Genomic DNA, 16,285 nt, shown 5'->3' on the forward strand with positions numbered 1-16,285 from the left:
ACCCTGAGCTACATGAATCAAAGACCAGCCTGTTCTAAACAGTGAGACCCTGTCTCAAAAACAAAACAATGGGCCAGCAAGGTGGCTTAGTGAGTAAAGGCACTTGCCACCAAGACTGACGACCTGAGTTCAATCTCTGTCACCCCACGTGATGGAATGAGAGAACCAACTCCTACAAGTTGTCCTCAGATCACACATGGACCTATGGCGTACAGACAAACATGTACACATGAATGCACATGCACACACACATAAATGTAATACAAAATTTTAAACACTAAACAATCCCCCAGTTTTGCTGACTAATTATGTAAAAATATTTACATTACTTCTCATTGAAAAATAAGATATAATGTCAACCATCATTGGGATTCACAGAAATTCCTGAAAATAATTTGGGAAACTACTTTTTAAAAACAGTTTTTTAATTTTGAGACAAGATCTCACTATGTAGCCCTGGCTGGCCTCAAACTCACAGAGATCTACTTTACCTCTAAAGTACTAAAAAGCATGGGGCACCATACCCAGCCTAACTTTTTTTTCACTTTTTTTAAATTTATTTTTCTATTATCATCTTGATACAGTATAAATTCTTATCCTAACTGTGAAATGTTTCATTGAGGTTTGCCCAGTAATTGAGTAAAACCAAAACTTATTATAAGCCACAGTCATCCTAGGGTCCCCCCTTCTAAATATATAGCCTCCCTGGTTCTGTGGGTTGCAGTCTGATTGTTCTTTGCTTTATATCTAGAATCCACTTATGAGTGAGTACATACCATGTTTGTCCTTCTGGGTTTGGGTTACCTCACTCAGGATGATTTTTCCTAGTTCCATCCATTTGCCTGCAAATTTCATGCTGTCATTGTTTTTCTCTGCTGAGTAGTACTCCATTGTGTATATGTACCACATTTTCTTAATCCATTCTTCAGTTGAGGGGCATCTAGGTTGTTTCCTGGCTATTACAAATAGTGCTGCTATGAACATAGTTGAGCATGTATCTTTGTGGTATGATTGAGCATTCCTTGGGTATATGCCCAAGAGTGGTATGCCAGCCTAACTTTTAAAAGTTATTCTATGTGTATGGGTATTTTGCCTACATATTTCTATGTATCATGTGTGTGCTTGGTTCTTTTGGAGGCAAATAAAAGGTGTTGGGTTCCTAGAACTGGCATTACAGATGGTTGTGCTCCACTGTGTAGGTGTTGGGAATCAAACCTGGGTCCTCTGGAAGAGCAGCCAATGCTCCTAACCAATAAACCATCTCTCTATGTATCACCCACCACCACCGCACCCTTCCCTGCTAGTCTTTTTTTAAGGAGCTCTCTATGTATTCCCAGCAATCCTTAAACTCACCATGGCCTCAAACTGACAAAGATTTACCAGCCTCTGGCTCCCAAGTGCTGGGATTAAAAGTATGCACCACGCCGCGTGGCGTGTGAAATGTGGCATACGGAAGACCCACTCCCCGGCGCCGCTCGTGGGGGGGCCCAAGTCCTTCTGATCGAGGCCCAAGAAGAAAAAAAAAAAAGTATGCACCATGCACCACCACCTGGCCAGACAACCTACCTTTATATAAATAGGATGCTGGAGAGATGGCTCATTGGTTAAGAGCACTGGCTGCTCTTGCAGAGCATCTGAGTTCAATTCCCATCACTCACAGGGTGCCTCACAATTGTCTACAACTTCAGTCCCAGGGAAACTACCCCTCTCTTCTCACCTCCATGGGTACCAAGCATGAACATGGTGCTCTTAGATACATGCAGACAAAACACTCATACACATAAAATAAATAAATCTAAATTTAAGTATATATTTGTTTATGTTTATGGGAGTGGGGTGTGTGTGCATTGCATAAGAGCAGGAGCTAAGCCGGGCGGTGGTGGCGCACGCCTTTAATCCCAGCACTTGGGAGGCAGAGCCAGGCGGATCTCTGTGAGTTCGAGGCCAGCCTGGGCTACCAAGTGAGTTCCAGGAAAGGCGCAAATCTACACAGAGAAACCCTGTCTCGAAAAACAAAAAAACAAAAAAACAAAAAAAAAACTTTTAAATGTTTGTTACATGGGCCTAATAAGCATTATTGAGAAAGGAGAGAAGGAGGGAGAGAAATATAAAATACAGAGAGAGGAGAGGAGGAGGAAGGGAGGAAGAGGGGGAAGGAGGGGGAGGGGGAAGGAAGGAAGGAAAAAAGAGAGGAAAGAGGGAAGGAAGAGTTGGGGGAGAAGAGAGGAGGGGACTGAAAGCAGAAGGTAGGATGGGGAGGGAAGGAGAGGGAGGAGACAGGAGGGAAGGGGCACATTGAGAGAGAATAACAAAACTCCTACCAAAAGAGCAATTGCCAAGAGACCATGCACTGTGACCAAGCACTGGAGAGCAGGTGGGAGTGAGCTGAAGGAGTGACCTAAAATTAGCAGCAAAACCCTCGTGGTCCCTGTGCCCCACAGGTATTCCGAGGAGGAGATCCGGCAGAAGGTCGGGACCTTCCGGCAGATGCTGATGGAGAAGGAGGGAGTACTGACCAGGGAGGACCGGCCTGGGGCCCACATGTGAGTACTTGTCTGCATGACAGAAAGGGAGGGGGCATCTCACGCTGCAACTGGGTGCCTGGGGAGCTTGTCCGGATGTGCCATTAGGGCCTGGGGTGAGCGAAGGAGAGATTGTGGACTCTGCCCACTAGAAGCTCTGGCCTTCCCATTTGCTGCCCACCTGGGTCCTGACTATGGGTCAGCAGCAGGAGAGCCCAGATCTCAGAACAAGGATCATGGCTACAAGCCAGGGTGCTTCTGAGATGTCCAGACCCCAACATTGCCACTGACTGAGAGTGTGACCACGGGCAAGCTACAAGTGAGTCTGTGGGTTCGTTACTCCCACCTGTAAAATGTATTCCAGAGTAAGCATGTGACGCACCCTAGATTGTAGAAACCCAAATGCTAAGGGGCTGGGGTGTGGCTCAGTGGTAGAGCACCTGCCTAGAATCCCCCAGTGAGGGGCTGGGGTGTGACTCAGTGGTAGAGCACCTGCCTAGAATCCCCCAGTGAGGGGCTGGGGTGTGACTCAGTGGTAGAGCACCTGCCTAGAATCCCCCAGTGAGGGGCTGGGGTGTGACTCAGTGGTAGAGCACCTGCCTAGAATCCCCAGTGAGGGGCTGCAGGTGTTGTTTGTGGTAGAATGTTTGCCTTGAACCCTCCAGTGTGGGGTTGGGGCTCAGCTTTAGAGCACTCGCCTAGCATGCTGGAGACCCTAAATTCAAGTCCCAGTGTGGGAAGAAAAAAAAAATTTGTGGAAAACGGTGCAGGTTGAGTTGGAGAGATGGTAAAGGGTAGCCCACCCCCGTGCCTGACAGTGTACTCAGCTAATCCTGTGGGACACAATCAGAGGGTGACCCCCTTGCTAATGGTCCTTACCCTCCCCAGCACTGAGGCTGTGCGAAAGGCGGGGGAAAGGCTCCTGGTCTTTCTCTCGACAGTGAGGCCAGCTCAAGAGCAGGTATCTTCCTGAGTCCCCCAACTTCCGTCCACTTTTGTTCCACAAAAACCTAATCAGTAATCAGTGATTTTTAGATTCTGAAACAGAAGGATTGTCATGCTACATAGTGAGTTCAACACCAGCCTGGGATACTTGGGAGGTAGAAACAGGCAGATCTCTGAGCTAAAGGCCAACCTGGTCTACAGAGAGAGTTCCAGGACAGCCAAGGCTACATAGAGAAACCCTGTCTCGAAAGAAAGAGAGAGAGAGAGAGAGAGAGAGAGAGAGAGAGAGAGAGAGAAGAGAAGAGAAGAGAAGAAAAGAAAAGAAAGAAAAGAAAAGAAAAGAAAAGAAAACAGTCTTTAACCAGTCAATGGTTGCTAGAGAATGAAGAGACATTTTGCTTTTGTTTTAACATTTATTTACTCTGTGTGTGTGTGTGTGTGTGTGTGTGTGTGTGTGTGTGTGTGTGTACATGCCAAGTGTGCTTGAGGAGGTCAGAGGACAACTTCTGGGGTCTAGTTCTCTCCCCCCTCCAGGTGGATGCTGCAAACGGAACTCAGGTCATCAGACTCGGCAGCCAGGGCCTTCACCCACAGGCTCATCTTGATAGCTCGTGAAAAAAAAATTTTTTTTTCTTGGAGCTGGAGAATTGGCTCAGCAGTTAACAGCACTCGCTGCTCTTCCAGAGGACCTGGGTTCACGTCTCAGCACCCACATGGCAGCTCACAACTCTGTGTAACTCCAAAATCTGACACCCTCACACAAACGTACATGCAGGCAAACACAGATGCACATAAAATAAAAATGAGTAATTTTAAAAAACATTTTCTAACAAGAAAACCAAAAAACGTTTTCTTTAATGGTGTAGCCACTGATAAGGCACCCATGCCTCTGTAAATAACCCCTCACTCATAGTCCTGTGTGCAACCTTAATGAAACTCACTGGGTCACCAAAAAAGACAGATACCAGAGACTGGAGAGATGGTTCATCAGTTAAGATCCAGAACTGCTCTTGCAGATCAGAGCTCTGTTCCCAGTCCCTTTGTTGAGCTGCTCACATCTGCCTGTAACTCCAACTCCAGGAGATGCCCAGTGCCCTCTCTGATCTCCTAAGGCATCAGCACACTTGTGGCATACATGCACGCAGGCACACACGCATAAATCAAAATGCCAAATCCTATCTGAAAAAGCTTTCTGCGCCTCTGTAAGCTGTCAATAGTTGCTAGGGGAAGAGAGACATTTTCCTTACTTCTTTTTTTTCTTTTTTACTTTTACTACTGTGTGTGTGTGTGTGTGTGTGTGTGTGTGTGTGTGTGTGCGCGTGTCACAGCTCCAGTGTGGCGGTGAGAAGACAAGCTTCTGGGAGTCAATCCTCTCCTTCCACCATGTGTGTGCCGCAGGCTTGGCGGCAAGCACCTTTGCTCTCTGAGCCATCTTGTCGGCCCCATGAGCTCATATCTTTTGGATCTGGGACCTCACACAGCCTGACAACATCTCAGTAAAAAAAAAAAAAAAAAAAAAAAAAAACCCTGCCCTTTTCCTCCTCCATCTCCCATGAGTGAGAACAGGACTTTCTGGATTCTGCCTTTTCCTTCCAACATGCTCTCGGTGACAACCCTCCAGCTCCAGCCAGTTCCTTCCTTTGCAGTCTCCCCTGCTGTCCACATAACAACACGTTCAATCAGGGTGTTACTGAAGAACAGGGTGATTTTTGTGTGTAACGAGTATCCCAAGGTGGCCTGGAATTTGCTATGTAGTTGTGGATGACCTTGAACTTCTTTTTTTTTTTTTTTTTTTTTTTTTTTCCTTTTGGTTTTTCGAGACAGGGTTTCTCTGTGTAGCTTTGCGCCTTTCCTGGGACTCACTTGGTAGCCCAGGCTGGCCTCGAACTCACGGAGATCCGCCTGCCTCTGCCTCCCGAGTGCTGGGATTAAAGGCGTGCGCCACCACCGCCCGGCGACCTTGAACTTTTTTTTAAGATTTTTAAATTTCTTCCTTCCTTCCTTCCTTCCTTCCTTCCTTCCTTCCTTCCTTTCCTTTCTTTCATCTTTCTTTCTTTCACAGCTGGGCATAGTGGTACACACTTCTAATTTCCAGCTTTTAGGAGGCAAGGCCAGTCTGATCTACATAGTGAGTTTCATGACAGCCAGAGCTACGTAGTGAGACCCTATCTCAAAAAGACAAACAAAAAAATTATTAAGGTTTTGTGTGTGTGTGCATGTACTCATGGAAGCCAGGAAAGAGTATCAGATCCCCTGAAACTGGAGTTGCAGGCAGTTGTAAGCCACTTAACATGAGTGCTAGGACCCAAATCGGTCCTCTGCAAGAACAGTAAGTGCTCTTAACCACTGGGCCATCTTTCCAGCCTGCCTTTGAACTTGGCTCTAGGTTCAGTAAAAGACTCTGACTCAAGAAAATAAGACAGAATGATAGAGCAAGGCACCGATGTCCTCCTCCTACACCCACCCACACATGTTCACATACACCATACACACTCACACATAGAACAGCAGGAAAGGAATAATAACAGAACTGCAACAAGTACACCCAGCGGTGGGGGACCGCCTAAAGGCTAGGCTGTCCGTGGTGCTGAACCTATGCTTGCTGTACTTAGGCCTGGGGTATACAGCTGGAGGATAAGGGTGAGGAAGGGCTTGCACTGTCTGGCCACATATGCACCTGGAATCTGAGCCAGTTTTCACATCTTTGATGTGTAAGTGAGAGAGATAGACACTCCAGACATCTGTCAAAATCTCTAAGTCCAAGGATACTGTCCTGGCTGCTGGATCCCAGCTGCACCACACCCCAGCTGTAGGACTTGAGCAGACCCTTGACATCTCTGGCTCTTCATATCTTTATATTTAAGAGGAAGGTACTAATGCCCACCTCATAGGCTAGCCCAGTGGTAGAGCACTTGCCTAGAATCTCCCAGGGAAGGGCTGGGGGTATGAGTCAGCCTAGAATCCCCCACCCCACCTCCATTAAGACTCTGAGGGTGTGCCTCAGCTGTAAAGCCCCTGTGTAGCATGCAGGAGGCTCTGATTTCCATTCCCTGAATGAGGAAAACATAAACGAATATAGTGTGAGGATCAATAGCTGGCACACAGCAAACACACATCACTCCTAGGTGGCCACCGCCATCATCTACGTGTACTGCCAACAATACCATATGCTCAATTATCTTTGACTTATTTCCTTCTGCCTGGCTGTCTCCATGCCTCCTACCAACTGCCAACTGCCAGACTCCATACAGCACCCAGTCCCTGCATTTATGCCTAGGCCTTCAACCTTGATCTTCCATAAATTATAGACTACTGTTTTGGGGGCATGTTAGGTAAGTTCTCTACCATACAAGTATACCCCAGGCCCCAAATTTGGAAGCTCCTATAGTTAAGCAACAAGAGTAGGCGGTTGGAGAGTTGGCCCAGTGATTGGGAACACTGGTTCCAGAGGACCCAGGTTCAATTCCCAGCACCCACATGGTTGCTCATAGCGAGCCATTCCTAACTCTGGTTCCAGGGGATCTGGAGTCCTCTTCTGACCTCTGTGGGATTAAAGCATGCACATGGTGCACATATAGACAGGCAAGCAAGACACGCACACACAAAATAAAATAAATAAATCTAATTCTAAAAAATGTAAACAATGGAGACACACCCAGAATGAAAAGTTCCACCCTGAGAGCCTTTGGGGGTCGTTAGATCACCCCGGTTTCACAACAGAGATGGCATCACTCCTAGAAAGCGATCCCTCCTCACCCTTGGGTTAACAGGCTGACTTGAGTGATTGTTTCTGGTGACGATGTTCTCTCCAGACTGCCATCGGAATATTATACTGCCGCCATGTCGAGAAATGACCCTGCAGAAGTCAGAAGCCAGGAAAAGGCTTGTGACGGAGAGCAGAATTCGATCAGATGTTGTTCGGAGACGTTTCCCTGGAAACGTTGGAAGATGAATCCCTTGGGAGCACTGTGTGTTTCTTTACCTTTCCAGATCTGTGGTCAAAGCACGAGACACAGACAACTCGGGCTGTTTTGTTCCTGGCATCGGAGGTTTAATTCATGGCAGAGGAAACACGTTGAAATAGATGGTATACATCACTGCAGCCAGATCTACTGCAGAGAGACAGGAAAGGAGAAAGGGCAAGACAAGCCCGTCAAAGACATTCCCCACAATGACCCACCTCCTTCAGCAGGCCTCACCTCCCAAATTCACGACCTTCCAATAGTCTACCTATTCATAGTTTGATTTTTTGTTTATTTACTGTGTGTGTGTGAGTGTGAGTGTGTGTGTGTGTGTGTGTGTGTGTGTGTGTGTGTTTAAAAGTGCATGTTCCATGGCATGCATATAGAGGGCAACTTGCCAGGGTCAGTTCTCTCTCTTCACCATGTGGGCACCAGGGATTGAACTCAGATCATCAGACTTGGCAGCAAGCACCTTTACCTTCTGGGCCATCTCACCAGCCAGACACTCTGTTTCAAAAAAAAAAAAAAAAAAAAGAGGGAGTTTCATGGTTATATAATATAGCAAAGTGTTTGGGAAAGCGGGCTTAGAGAGGCAATGTTTACAAGCTACTTTCTAACACAGTGCGAACAAAATCCAGTCATTTTCTCAACACGTCTAATTTTAGATATGGTGTGACCTCCTTGTACCTCATCATTTTATCTGTGAGACGGGAATTTTAATGATGGTTCCTATGTCAAAGGCTTGTTCTGAATACTCAATGATTAAATGAGATAAATACATGGAAAATGCTCGCAATACTGTCTGGCACCCGGACTAGCAATTATCGTAATAGCCATAGGATCAATGTTTGCCCTGCACTTCGAGGCATGAGATAAAAGAATGTAGGCCTGATTCTTCCCTGGTCCTGTGTAAGGCCAGGTGGCATGGTGGCTGAGTGGATGAGCAGAGGAGGAAGACCCTTTGCCCAGAATCCCACCACTATCTCGGCTCACTCCTCTGCTGCTTGGTCCATTATGCTCCTGTCTAGTAGAAAACTAGTAGTAAACAGTGTCGGCATCCCGGCCAGTGAGAAGGCTCAGTGTGTAGAGGTGTTTACCATCACGCCTGATGTCCTGAGTGTGATCCTTGGGACCGATGTAGTGGATAAAGAGAAAAAAATCCAGCCAGTCATCCTCTGCCTTCTACAGGTACATTGTAGCACACATGCTCACACACCACACACACACACACACACACACACACACACACACACAATAAATGGAATAAAAACTACCCCCTCCAAAGTTTCTTTTTGATTAAAAAGAAAAAAGGCTAGCATGAAGACCAGCCAGTGAGAAACAATCTCGTGTGTGTGTGTGTGTGTGTGTGTGTGTGTGTGTACATATGTGTGGAAGCCACAAATCAACATTGGTATCTTCCTCAATTTCTATTTACCTTATATTTGGTGACAGAATCGCTCACTGGCTGGGAGCTCACCATTAGGCTAGACAGGCTGGCCAGCACATTCCAAAGATCCTCCTGTCTGTCTCTCCTCAGTGCTGGGATCACTCGAGCACATCCTTACACTTGGCTTTTTACGTGGGTTCTGAGATCAAACACAGGTTCTCTTGCTGGCCTAACCAGCACTTTACTGACCGAACGATCTCCCCACTCCCCCTCTTGCTTTGATTTCTCATGTAGCCTAGACTGGCCTCGAACTCGCTGACCTTTAACTCCTGATCCTCCTGCCTCCACCTCCCGAACGCTGGGATCACAGGGGAGTACCACTGCATCTGACTCAATACACCCTTTCACTTCAGAGCCTATGTTGGTCACCTCTACGGTGGGATGACACTCCCATCCTCTGGTACCCATCTCCCTATCCCATGGACACAATGAGCCATCAACTAGTTGACAAATATGGATTTAAGAGCAAAACATGTTAAGTAAGTCTGGTGTTCGGCATACGAGGCCACAGCAAAAAGTAAAAGTTAAAAAGTAATGATAAACCAGGAGGTGGTGACGCACGCCTTTAATCCCAGCACCCGGGAGGCAGAGGCAGGTGGATCTCTGTGAGCTTGAGGCCAGCCTGGTCTACAGAGGGAGATCCAGGACAGGCTCCAAAGCTGCAGAGACACCCTGTCAGGAAGATGGAGGCCGGTGGGTAAAATGCTTGCAGCAGACGTGTGAGGAGCTGCATTTGGACTCTCAGCACTCACACGAAAGCCGTGTGTGCTAGCGTGGGTCTGCAAGCTGAGCACTGGAGAGGCAGGAACATGTGGCTCCCAGGGCTTTGCTGGCTGGCTCGCTAGTTCCAGCAGTGAGCTCCGGTTCCGTGAGAGACCTTGTCTCCAAAAGCTAAGGTGGAGGGGCTGGAGGGATGGCTCAGAGCACTTGTTGTTACTCTTTTTTTTATTTATTTTTTTTTTGGTTTTTCGAGACAGGGTTTCTCTGTGTAGCTTTGCGCCTCTCCTGGGACTCACTTGGTAGCCCAGGCTGGCCTCGAACTCACAGAGATCCGCCTGGCTCTGCCTCCCGAGTGCTGGGATTAAAGGCGTGCGCCACCACCGCCCGGCTGTGGTTAGCTCATCCGTAACTTCAGTTCCAGGGAATCCAACGCCCTCTTCTGGCCTCCACAGGCACTGCATGTATATGGTGTGCCTAGGCAGGCAACAATCATACACACAAAATAAACTTCTTTAAATAAAGTTGAGAGGTATAGAGGAAGATACCCTGGAGATGGAGCCATCAGAGAAGGAAGCACAGACAAGGAGGAAGTAGCAGGAAGCGAGGGGTGCGTGAAGGGTATCAGCGGCCGACTTACCTGGGCAGTTACAAAGACCTTGGAAAGGCCCTGTATTAGGCGTTGCCCAAAGGGAGCAACTTGATTTCGTAAATATCCTTCATCATGTTCAAGCCTGTGTCAACTGAAGCTCCCACCTCCCACCAGCTCACCCACAAGCTTCTTGTCACGCCCTTACCTTTAGCAGTTCCACTAAAGACTGTGTTTTACACGTCAGGCATCTGTGTGGCTGAGGAGCTGCGTGGGCGGTGATGAACCTTCGAACTCAGGGGGGCTGGACATGTCAGTGGAGGGAGACCAGAACAGATGGGCGGAAGCCACCAGCTTCACGATGAGGAAGAGCAGAGAGGTTTGAGTTAAGGGATGTGGGGGTGCTTGGGTCTGTGGAGGCAGGAGACTCACATTAGTCTCTCTATTCCCCCCAAACAAGCCTCCCGAATATTTGTGTGGTGACTCCAAGGCTGTCAGGAACAGTCTGGTGTTTGCAAGCTGGACTCCCAGCCCCTCATTGGGGGATTCTAGGCAGGTGCTTTACCACTGGGCCACACCCCAGCCCCTCACTGGAGGATTCTAGGCAGGTGCTCTACCACTGGGCCACACCCCAGCCCCTCACTGGGGGATTCTAGGCAGGTGCTCTACCACTGGGCCACACCCCAGCCCCTCACTGGGGGATTCTAGGCAGGGGCTCTCCCACTGGGTCACCCTCACAGCCATCTTTTTTATTTTAATTTGAGACCAGGTTTCCTCTAAATTGCCAGAGCTTATCTTAAACTCATTCTGGAGCCCAAACAGGCCTTGAATTTGTGATCCTCCTGCCTCAACCTCCTGAGTAGCTGGGATGACAGCTGAGCCACTTTCCCTCTGGATCACATTCTTGAGACTCACCTAAGGGTTAGCTCACCCCATCATAGTTAGCTGCCTACACGCCTTTTTGTTTGTTTTTCTGTTTGTTTGTTCTTTATGTAACCCTAGTGTCTAGATCCTTGCTAAGTAGCCTAGGCTGGCCTCAAACTCACAGAGCTCAGCCTGCCTCCTGGGTGCTGGGATTAAAGGCATGTGCCACCACACATGATTCTATCTTTCTTTTTAAAATATAAAATCAGTCTTCCAATTAATGAGTGTGTCTCTTACTGGAGACTTGTTGGCTTAGAATCTGCCTGTGTGGTATTGCAGATCAAGCCCTGGGCCTCACATGTGCTGGGAAAGCCCGACAATGACCCACGGACCTGGCCTTTGGGGTATTGTGGGTTTTGTTGTTGTGACTGCCGGCCAGAAGAGGGCACCAGATCTCATTACAGATGGTTGTGAGCCACCATGTGGTTGCTGGGAATTGAACTCAGGACCTCTGGAAGAGCAGTCAGTGCTCTTAACCTCTGAGCCATCTCTCCAGCCCAGGGTTTTGTGTTTTAAACACAGAATTTAGTTAGTAATTATTTCAAATTAATGACCTCACAGCTGATTTTATTTCATCTGTGGGGGGGGGGCGGCGTGTGTGTGTGTATGTGTGTATGTGTGTGTGTGTGTGTGTGGGTATGTGTATGTATGTGGGTGTGAATGTGGGTGTGCAGGGGAGTGTGGGGGGGTGTGCTAGTAGAGGTGGTTGCCAGTCCCTCAACATGGTGCTAGAAACGGAACTCTGGTCCTCTGGAAGAGCAGCACACACTCTTAATCACAGAGCCATCTCTGTATTTCCAGGGTTTTGTGTGTGTGTGTGTGTGTGTGTGTGTGTAGATATTCATGGCATATGCATGTGCATTCATGTATGCGAGCATATGCGAGCACCCCTGTGTATCCATGTGTGTGCATGGGGAAGCCAGAGGACAATGGAATGTCCTCCTCTGTTTTTCTCTACCTGAGATTTTTGGGGGCAGGGTATCTCTGTACCTGGTACTCACCACTTCCGTTGGACTGGCTGGAGCCCTGGGGCTCTTCCTGTCTCCACTGTCTACCTCTGGGATTGCAGGTGTGTGCTACCATGCCTGGGTTTTTATGCAGGTGCTGGGGACCCGAACTCCAGTTCTCTGGTTGTGCATCAGCTATCTGCTCAGCCCTAGCCCGCTTCTTACTTTTTACATTGATTTTGAGAGACACAAAGGGAAGAGAAAGGAGGGGGCGGGTAGAGAATGCATGCATCACAGCTTGTGTGTGGAGGTCAGAGGACATTTGCAGGAGTCAGCTCTCTCCCTCCACCATGTGGGAACTGGGGCTCGAACTCAGATCATCAGGCTTGGAAGCAAATGCCTTACCTACTGAGGCATTTTGTCAGCCTCCAGTTATTTGTTTATTTAGCTAGTTAGTTATTGGGACAGGGTTTCTGGAGACTGGATCAAACTTACCCTGAACTTGCTGTGTAGTCCAGCTGACCTCAGACTTGCAATCCTCCTGCCTCCTCTTCCTGAGTGCCGGGATTACAAGTACACGCCACCGTGCCTGGTGTGAAGCCTTTCTTCAGCCCGTCACCACAGCCAATCTCCCTCCCCTCCGGGAAGAGGTGTCTGTGATGTATAAACCAGCAGATGCCCCCTGCGAAGTATCCACTGCTGGGGAATGCCCCAGTCACGGCCCAGGCCTTTGTGTCCGAAGCTTCAGAAGGAGGATCTCCCTTAATCCTCTGCTCCAGGCCAGGGGATTCTCTTTTCCTGTATAGATAAGGCCTCCGGCAGTCAGCCAGCACAGTCATTTCTGGATTCAAATCTGTCTTGAGAATCCAAAGCTGGTACCCTTGTCCTGGCCTCCCTCCTCTGTACAGGAAAGGGTGAGCTGTGTGTGGGCGGCCCCCAAGAGAGTGGGTGTGGGTGTGGGTGTTCTGTTGAAGCCAGGGGACCGTCTCCACCAGCATGGAAGATGAGGAAGGGGGAGGGGAGGGGGAGGGGCCGCCACCCTGGAGCCCATCACTGTGGAGACAGGTCTGTGGAAGGTCATTTGTAGTCTTGTTCAATTAAAAAGAAAGAAAGAAACTTGGGGCTACCGAGATGGCACAGAGAGTAAAGGAGCTTGCCACTAACCCTAACAGTCTGAGTTCGATCCCCAGAGTGCACACGGTGGAAGTAGGGAGTGATGATAGCAGGGCTGTGTTCTGCCTGCCACATTCACAGTGGTATATATGAGCCCCACTCCCACACATAAGTAAATAAATAAATGTTAAAAAATAATGTTTTTAAGGAAAATACTCAAGAAGAAAAAGGAAAGAAAAAAGAAAAATAGTCCAGTTATTATTTTTTAATTTTTTTTGGAGACAGGGTTTCTCTGTGTAATTTTGGTGTCTGTCCTGGATCTCGCTCTGTAGACCAAGCTGGTCTTGAACTCACAGAGATCTGCCTGGGTGCTGGGACTAAAGGCGTGCCACAGCCACCAGCTAAAAAGAATTCTTAAGTTGAAGAAGAGGCTCAGTCGGGGTCCTAATCAGGTCCCAGGTCACAGAGTGGTTTTAGGGACAGAGCCCTCATGACAAGGCTTCCCGTGAGTCCCTGAGGACCAGGCAACCACAAACCAGACCTGTGCAGCAGAGGATGCCTGGAGGTGGGAAGCTGTCGGCGGAGCGGGGAGCAGGGACCGGTGATGGCTGGCTCCTGCTGGGCCGAGTGGAGAGTTCTGAGATCCTGAGACGGATAGGGAGTGGATACAGACCTGGAGGTGGCGGGGAGCTGAAGCCCCCCCCCTCACCCTCCGGCGCCAGCCGTGATTGATGAAGACAGCCGGCAGCTGGAGCTTCGAAGTGCAGAAGGCCTCTGGAGGCTGCGGAGGGGAGGGGGGGTGAGGAGAGGCTATGAATATTTCAGAAGCTGAGGCCAAGACTGAAGGAAAAGAGGAGGGAAGGGAGGGGAGGGGGGTGGGGGGCGCTCAGGGATCTGGAGAGGCAGATGTCAGCGATGGGGGAGGGGCTCTTTGAAAGAGTCGGGAATCCAGCGAGGGACAGGGAGGCCAGTAGGGGCACCGGGGTAGGACGAAGGGGCTAACCTTACCGGGAGGAGACTTGGTGAGGGGTAAGGGGGCCTCAGTGAACGGGACGGATCTAACTGTTTTGTTGTTGTTTGAGACCTCAAGTAATCCAGCTGGCCTCCAAGTCCCAAGTATCAGAGGATGACCTTGAAATCCTCATCCAGCCTCCACCTCCCGAGGACTGGGATTACAGGTGTGCTCTACCACACCCAGTTTAGGCGGCCTTGCACACGGAACCCAGGGCTTCATGAAAGCTAGGCGAGCACTCTACCAACTCTGCATTCCCAGTTCTTTGGTTTGGTTTGATTTGGTTTTGTGTGTGTGTGTGTGTGTGTGTGTGTGTGTGTGTGTGTGTGTGTGTTTTACTGGGGATGGAACCCACGCCTTCCTTATAGGCCAGTGCAATACAGCTGAGACCGCACCCTCGAAGCTGCATTCCCAGCCATTTATTTCTTGTTTGTTTAGTCTTAGGTTGCTCGGACAGGCCTTGAACTTGAAATCCTCCTGCTTTAACATTCTTAGTAGTTGATGTAACAGGCCTGCGCTGCCAGGTTTAGGTTACTCAGCTCTTCATCAGACCCTCCAGGGTTGGGGATGGCAAGCCCCCTGGTCTGCAAGCACAGCCCTCTTCCCCCAGCCGCATATGACCCAGAGGACATAGGCCAGGCCATGGCGCCATGCCCAAGCTGCAGCTGCGGGAAGGCCATTCCTCAGAGGCGGATGGGCAGCACCTCTGTCTCTCCTTAGAGTGGCAGAGACCCCGCGGAGGATGGACGGCTTGGACCGGGCCTGGAGTACCCACCCTTCGATGAGGACGACGGCCCGGTGGATTGCAACTGCCCGGTCGCCTCCTACCGCGGGCACCGGGGGGGGGGGGGTACAGGTGAGCGGCCGCCGCGGCGGAGGGGAGGGCAACACGGGGCCGCCTCCCTCACCGCCCCCGCCGCCCCTTCTCGCCCAGGACCAAGCACTGGTCCAGCAGCTCCGCATCGCCCCCTCCCAAGAAGAAGAAGAAAAAGAAAGGCAGTCATCGGAGAAGCCGGTGAGAGCGGCGCAGGGTCCTAGGACGAGGCGGGGAGGGGCCGTGGGGACACAATGGCCACAGATGCTGCACTTGGGATCGGCGAATTTAAACCAGCCCCACCCCTCTTGAATCCCTAGCCTGCAGCCTAGCCCCTCCACCTCTCAGTCCCACCCATTCGCTAGGCCCCGCCCCGCTCTAAGCCCCACCCCCACTGGGTATGACCATCCTCCCAGGGTTCAAGGAAACCCCATCCCAAGTGTGGGTGTCCCTGGGAAAGGGGTCATTACTGGCCCTCAACTACAACTCCCCCGTTTCTATGTCCTCCCCCTCCTCTGTCCTGAGGTACAAGCTGGGGCCACTAGCTAACCGGGTCCATCTGTCTGTCCTTTCTCTCTGGCATCCACCTTCAGCAAAAAGAGGAGGCTAGAGTCAGAATGCAGGTCAGTGGGGGGGGGGGACAGGAACGGGGAGGGGGGCTGGGGCGCAGGGTGGGGGAACCTGTGGGTGGGAAAGAACGCAAGGCCGTCTTCCAGAGGCGAGAGGCCTGGCACCTCAGGGGTTGAACATTGCTCTTTCTGGTTTGCATAGACCAGAAATCCCCAGGGCTGGAGACATCTCAGAGCTGGTGAGTTTGCTGAGTACAAAGCCCTGGGTTCTGTCTCCAGCCCTGTAAGAAAACCAGACCGGAAAAGCATTTCTTCCCTTCCCCTATACATGACAGGGGGCACACTCTTGTGATCCCACCACTCAGGGGGCTGAGGTAGAAGGACCATGAGTGCAAGGCTAGCCTGGGCTACACAGCAAGTCCTGTCTCCAAAACAAACAAACAAAAATAGCCAAGCAAACAGAGTCGGGATCACTGGCCAGCCTAGTCAAGTCGGCATGTCCCAGAAGTCGGTGAAAGACCCCGACTCAGAAAACACAGGGGCTGGTGAGATGGCTCAGCAGCCAAAGGGACTGCAACCAAGCCTGGTGACCCGTGTAGAGTCACCAGGACCTCCCTGGTGGAAGGAGAGAACTTTTTCAAAGGTTGGCCTTTGAGCTCCGCGCATGTGTGCGCGCGCACACACACAATAAATAAATATATGTGGTTAGTACTTCATAAATGAT

The 16,285-nt window shown here is 49.9% G+C and overlaps 1 protein-coding gene across 1 annotated transcript in view; it reads left to right on the plus strand.

Moving 5' to 3' along the window:
- Nucleotides 1–2,345: 2,345 nt before the first annotated feature.
- The window catches only part of LOC131901571 (serine/arginine repetitive matrix protein 3-like), a 32,761-nt gene continuing 18,821 nt past the window's right edge, over nucleotides 2,346–16,285 (plus strand). Inside the window, 6 exon segments of the mRNA XM_059252685.1 lie at nucleotides 2,346–2,374; nucleotides 2,442–2,543; nucleotides 14,899–14,930; nucleotides 14,933–15,022; nucleotides 15,109–15,193; nucleotides 15,586–15,615. Coding sequence (XP_059108668.1) covers nucleotides 2,346–2,374; nucleotides 2,442–2,543; nucleotides 14,899–14,930; nucleotides 14,933–15,022; nucleotides 15,109–15,193; nucleotides 15,586–15,615 — 368 coding nt within the window.

The sequence above is a fragment of the Peromyscus eremicus genome, unplaced genomic scaffold, assembly GCF_949786415.1.
Source record: "Peromyscus eremicus unplaced genomic scaffold, PerEre_H2_v1 PerEre#2#unplaced_113, whole genome shotgun sequence".
Classification (NCBI taxonomy): Eukaryota; Metazoa; Chordata; class Mammalia; order Rodentia; family Cricetidae; genus Peromyscus; species Peromyscus eremicus.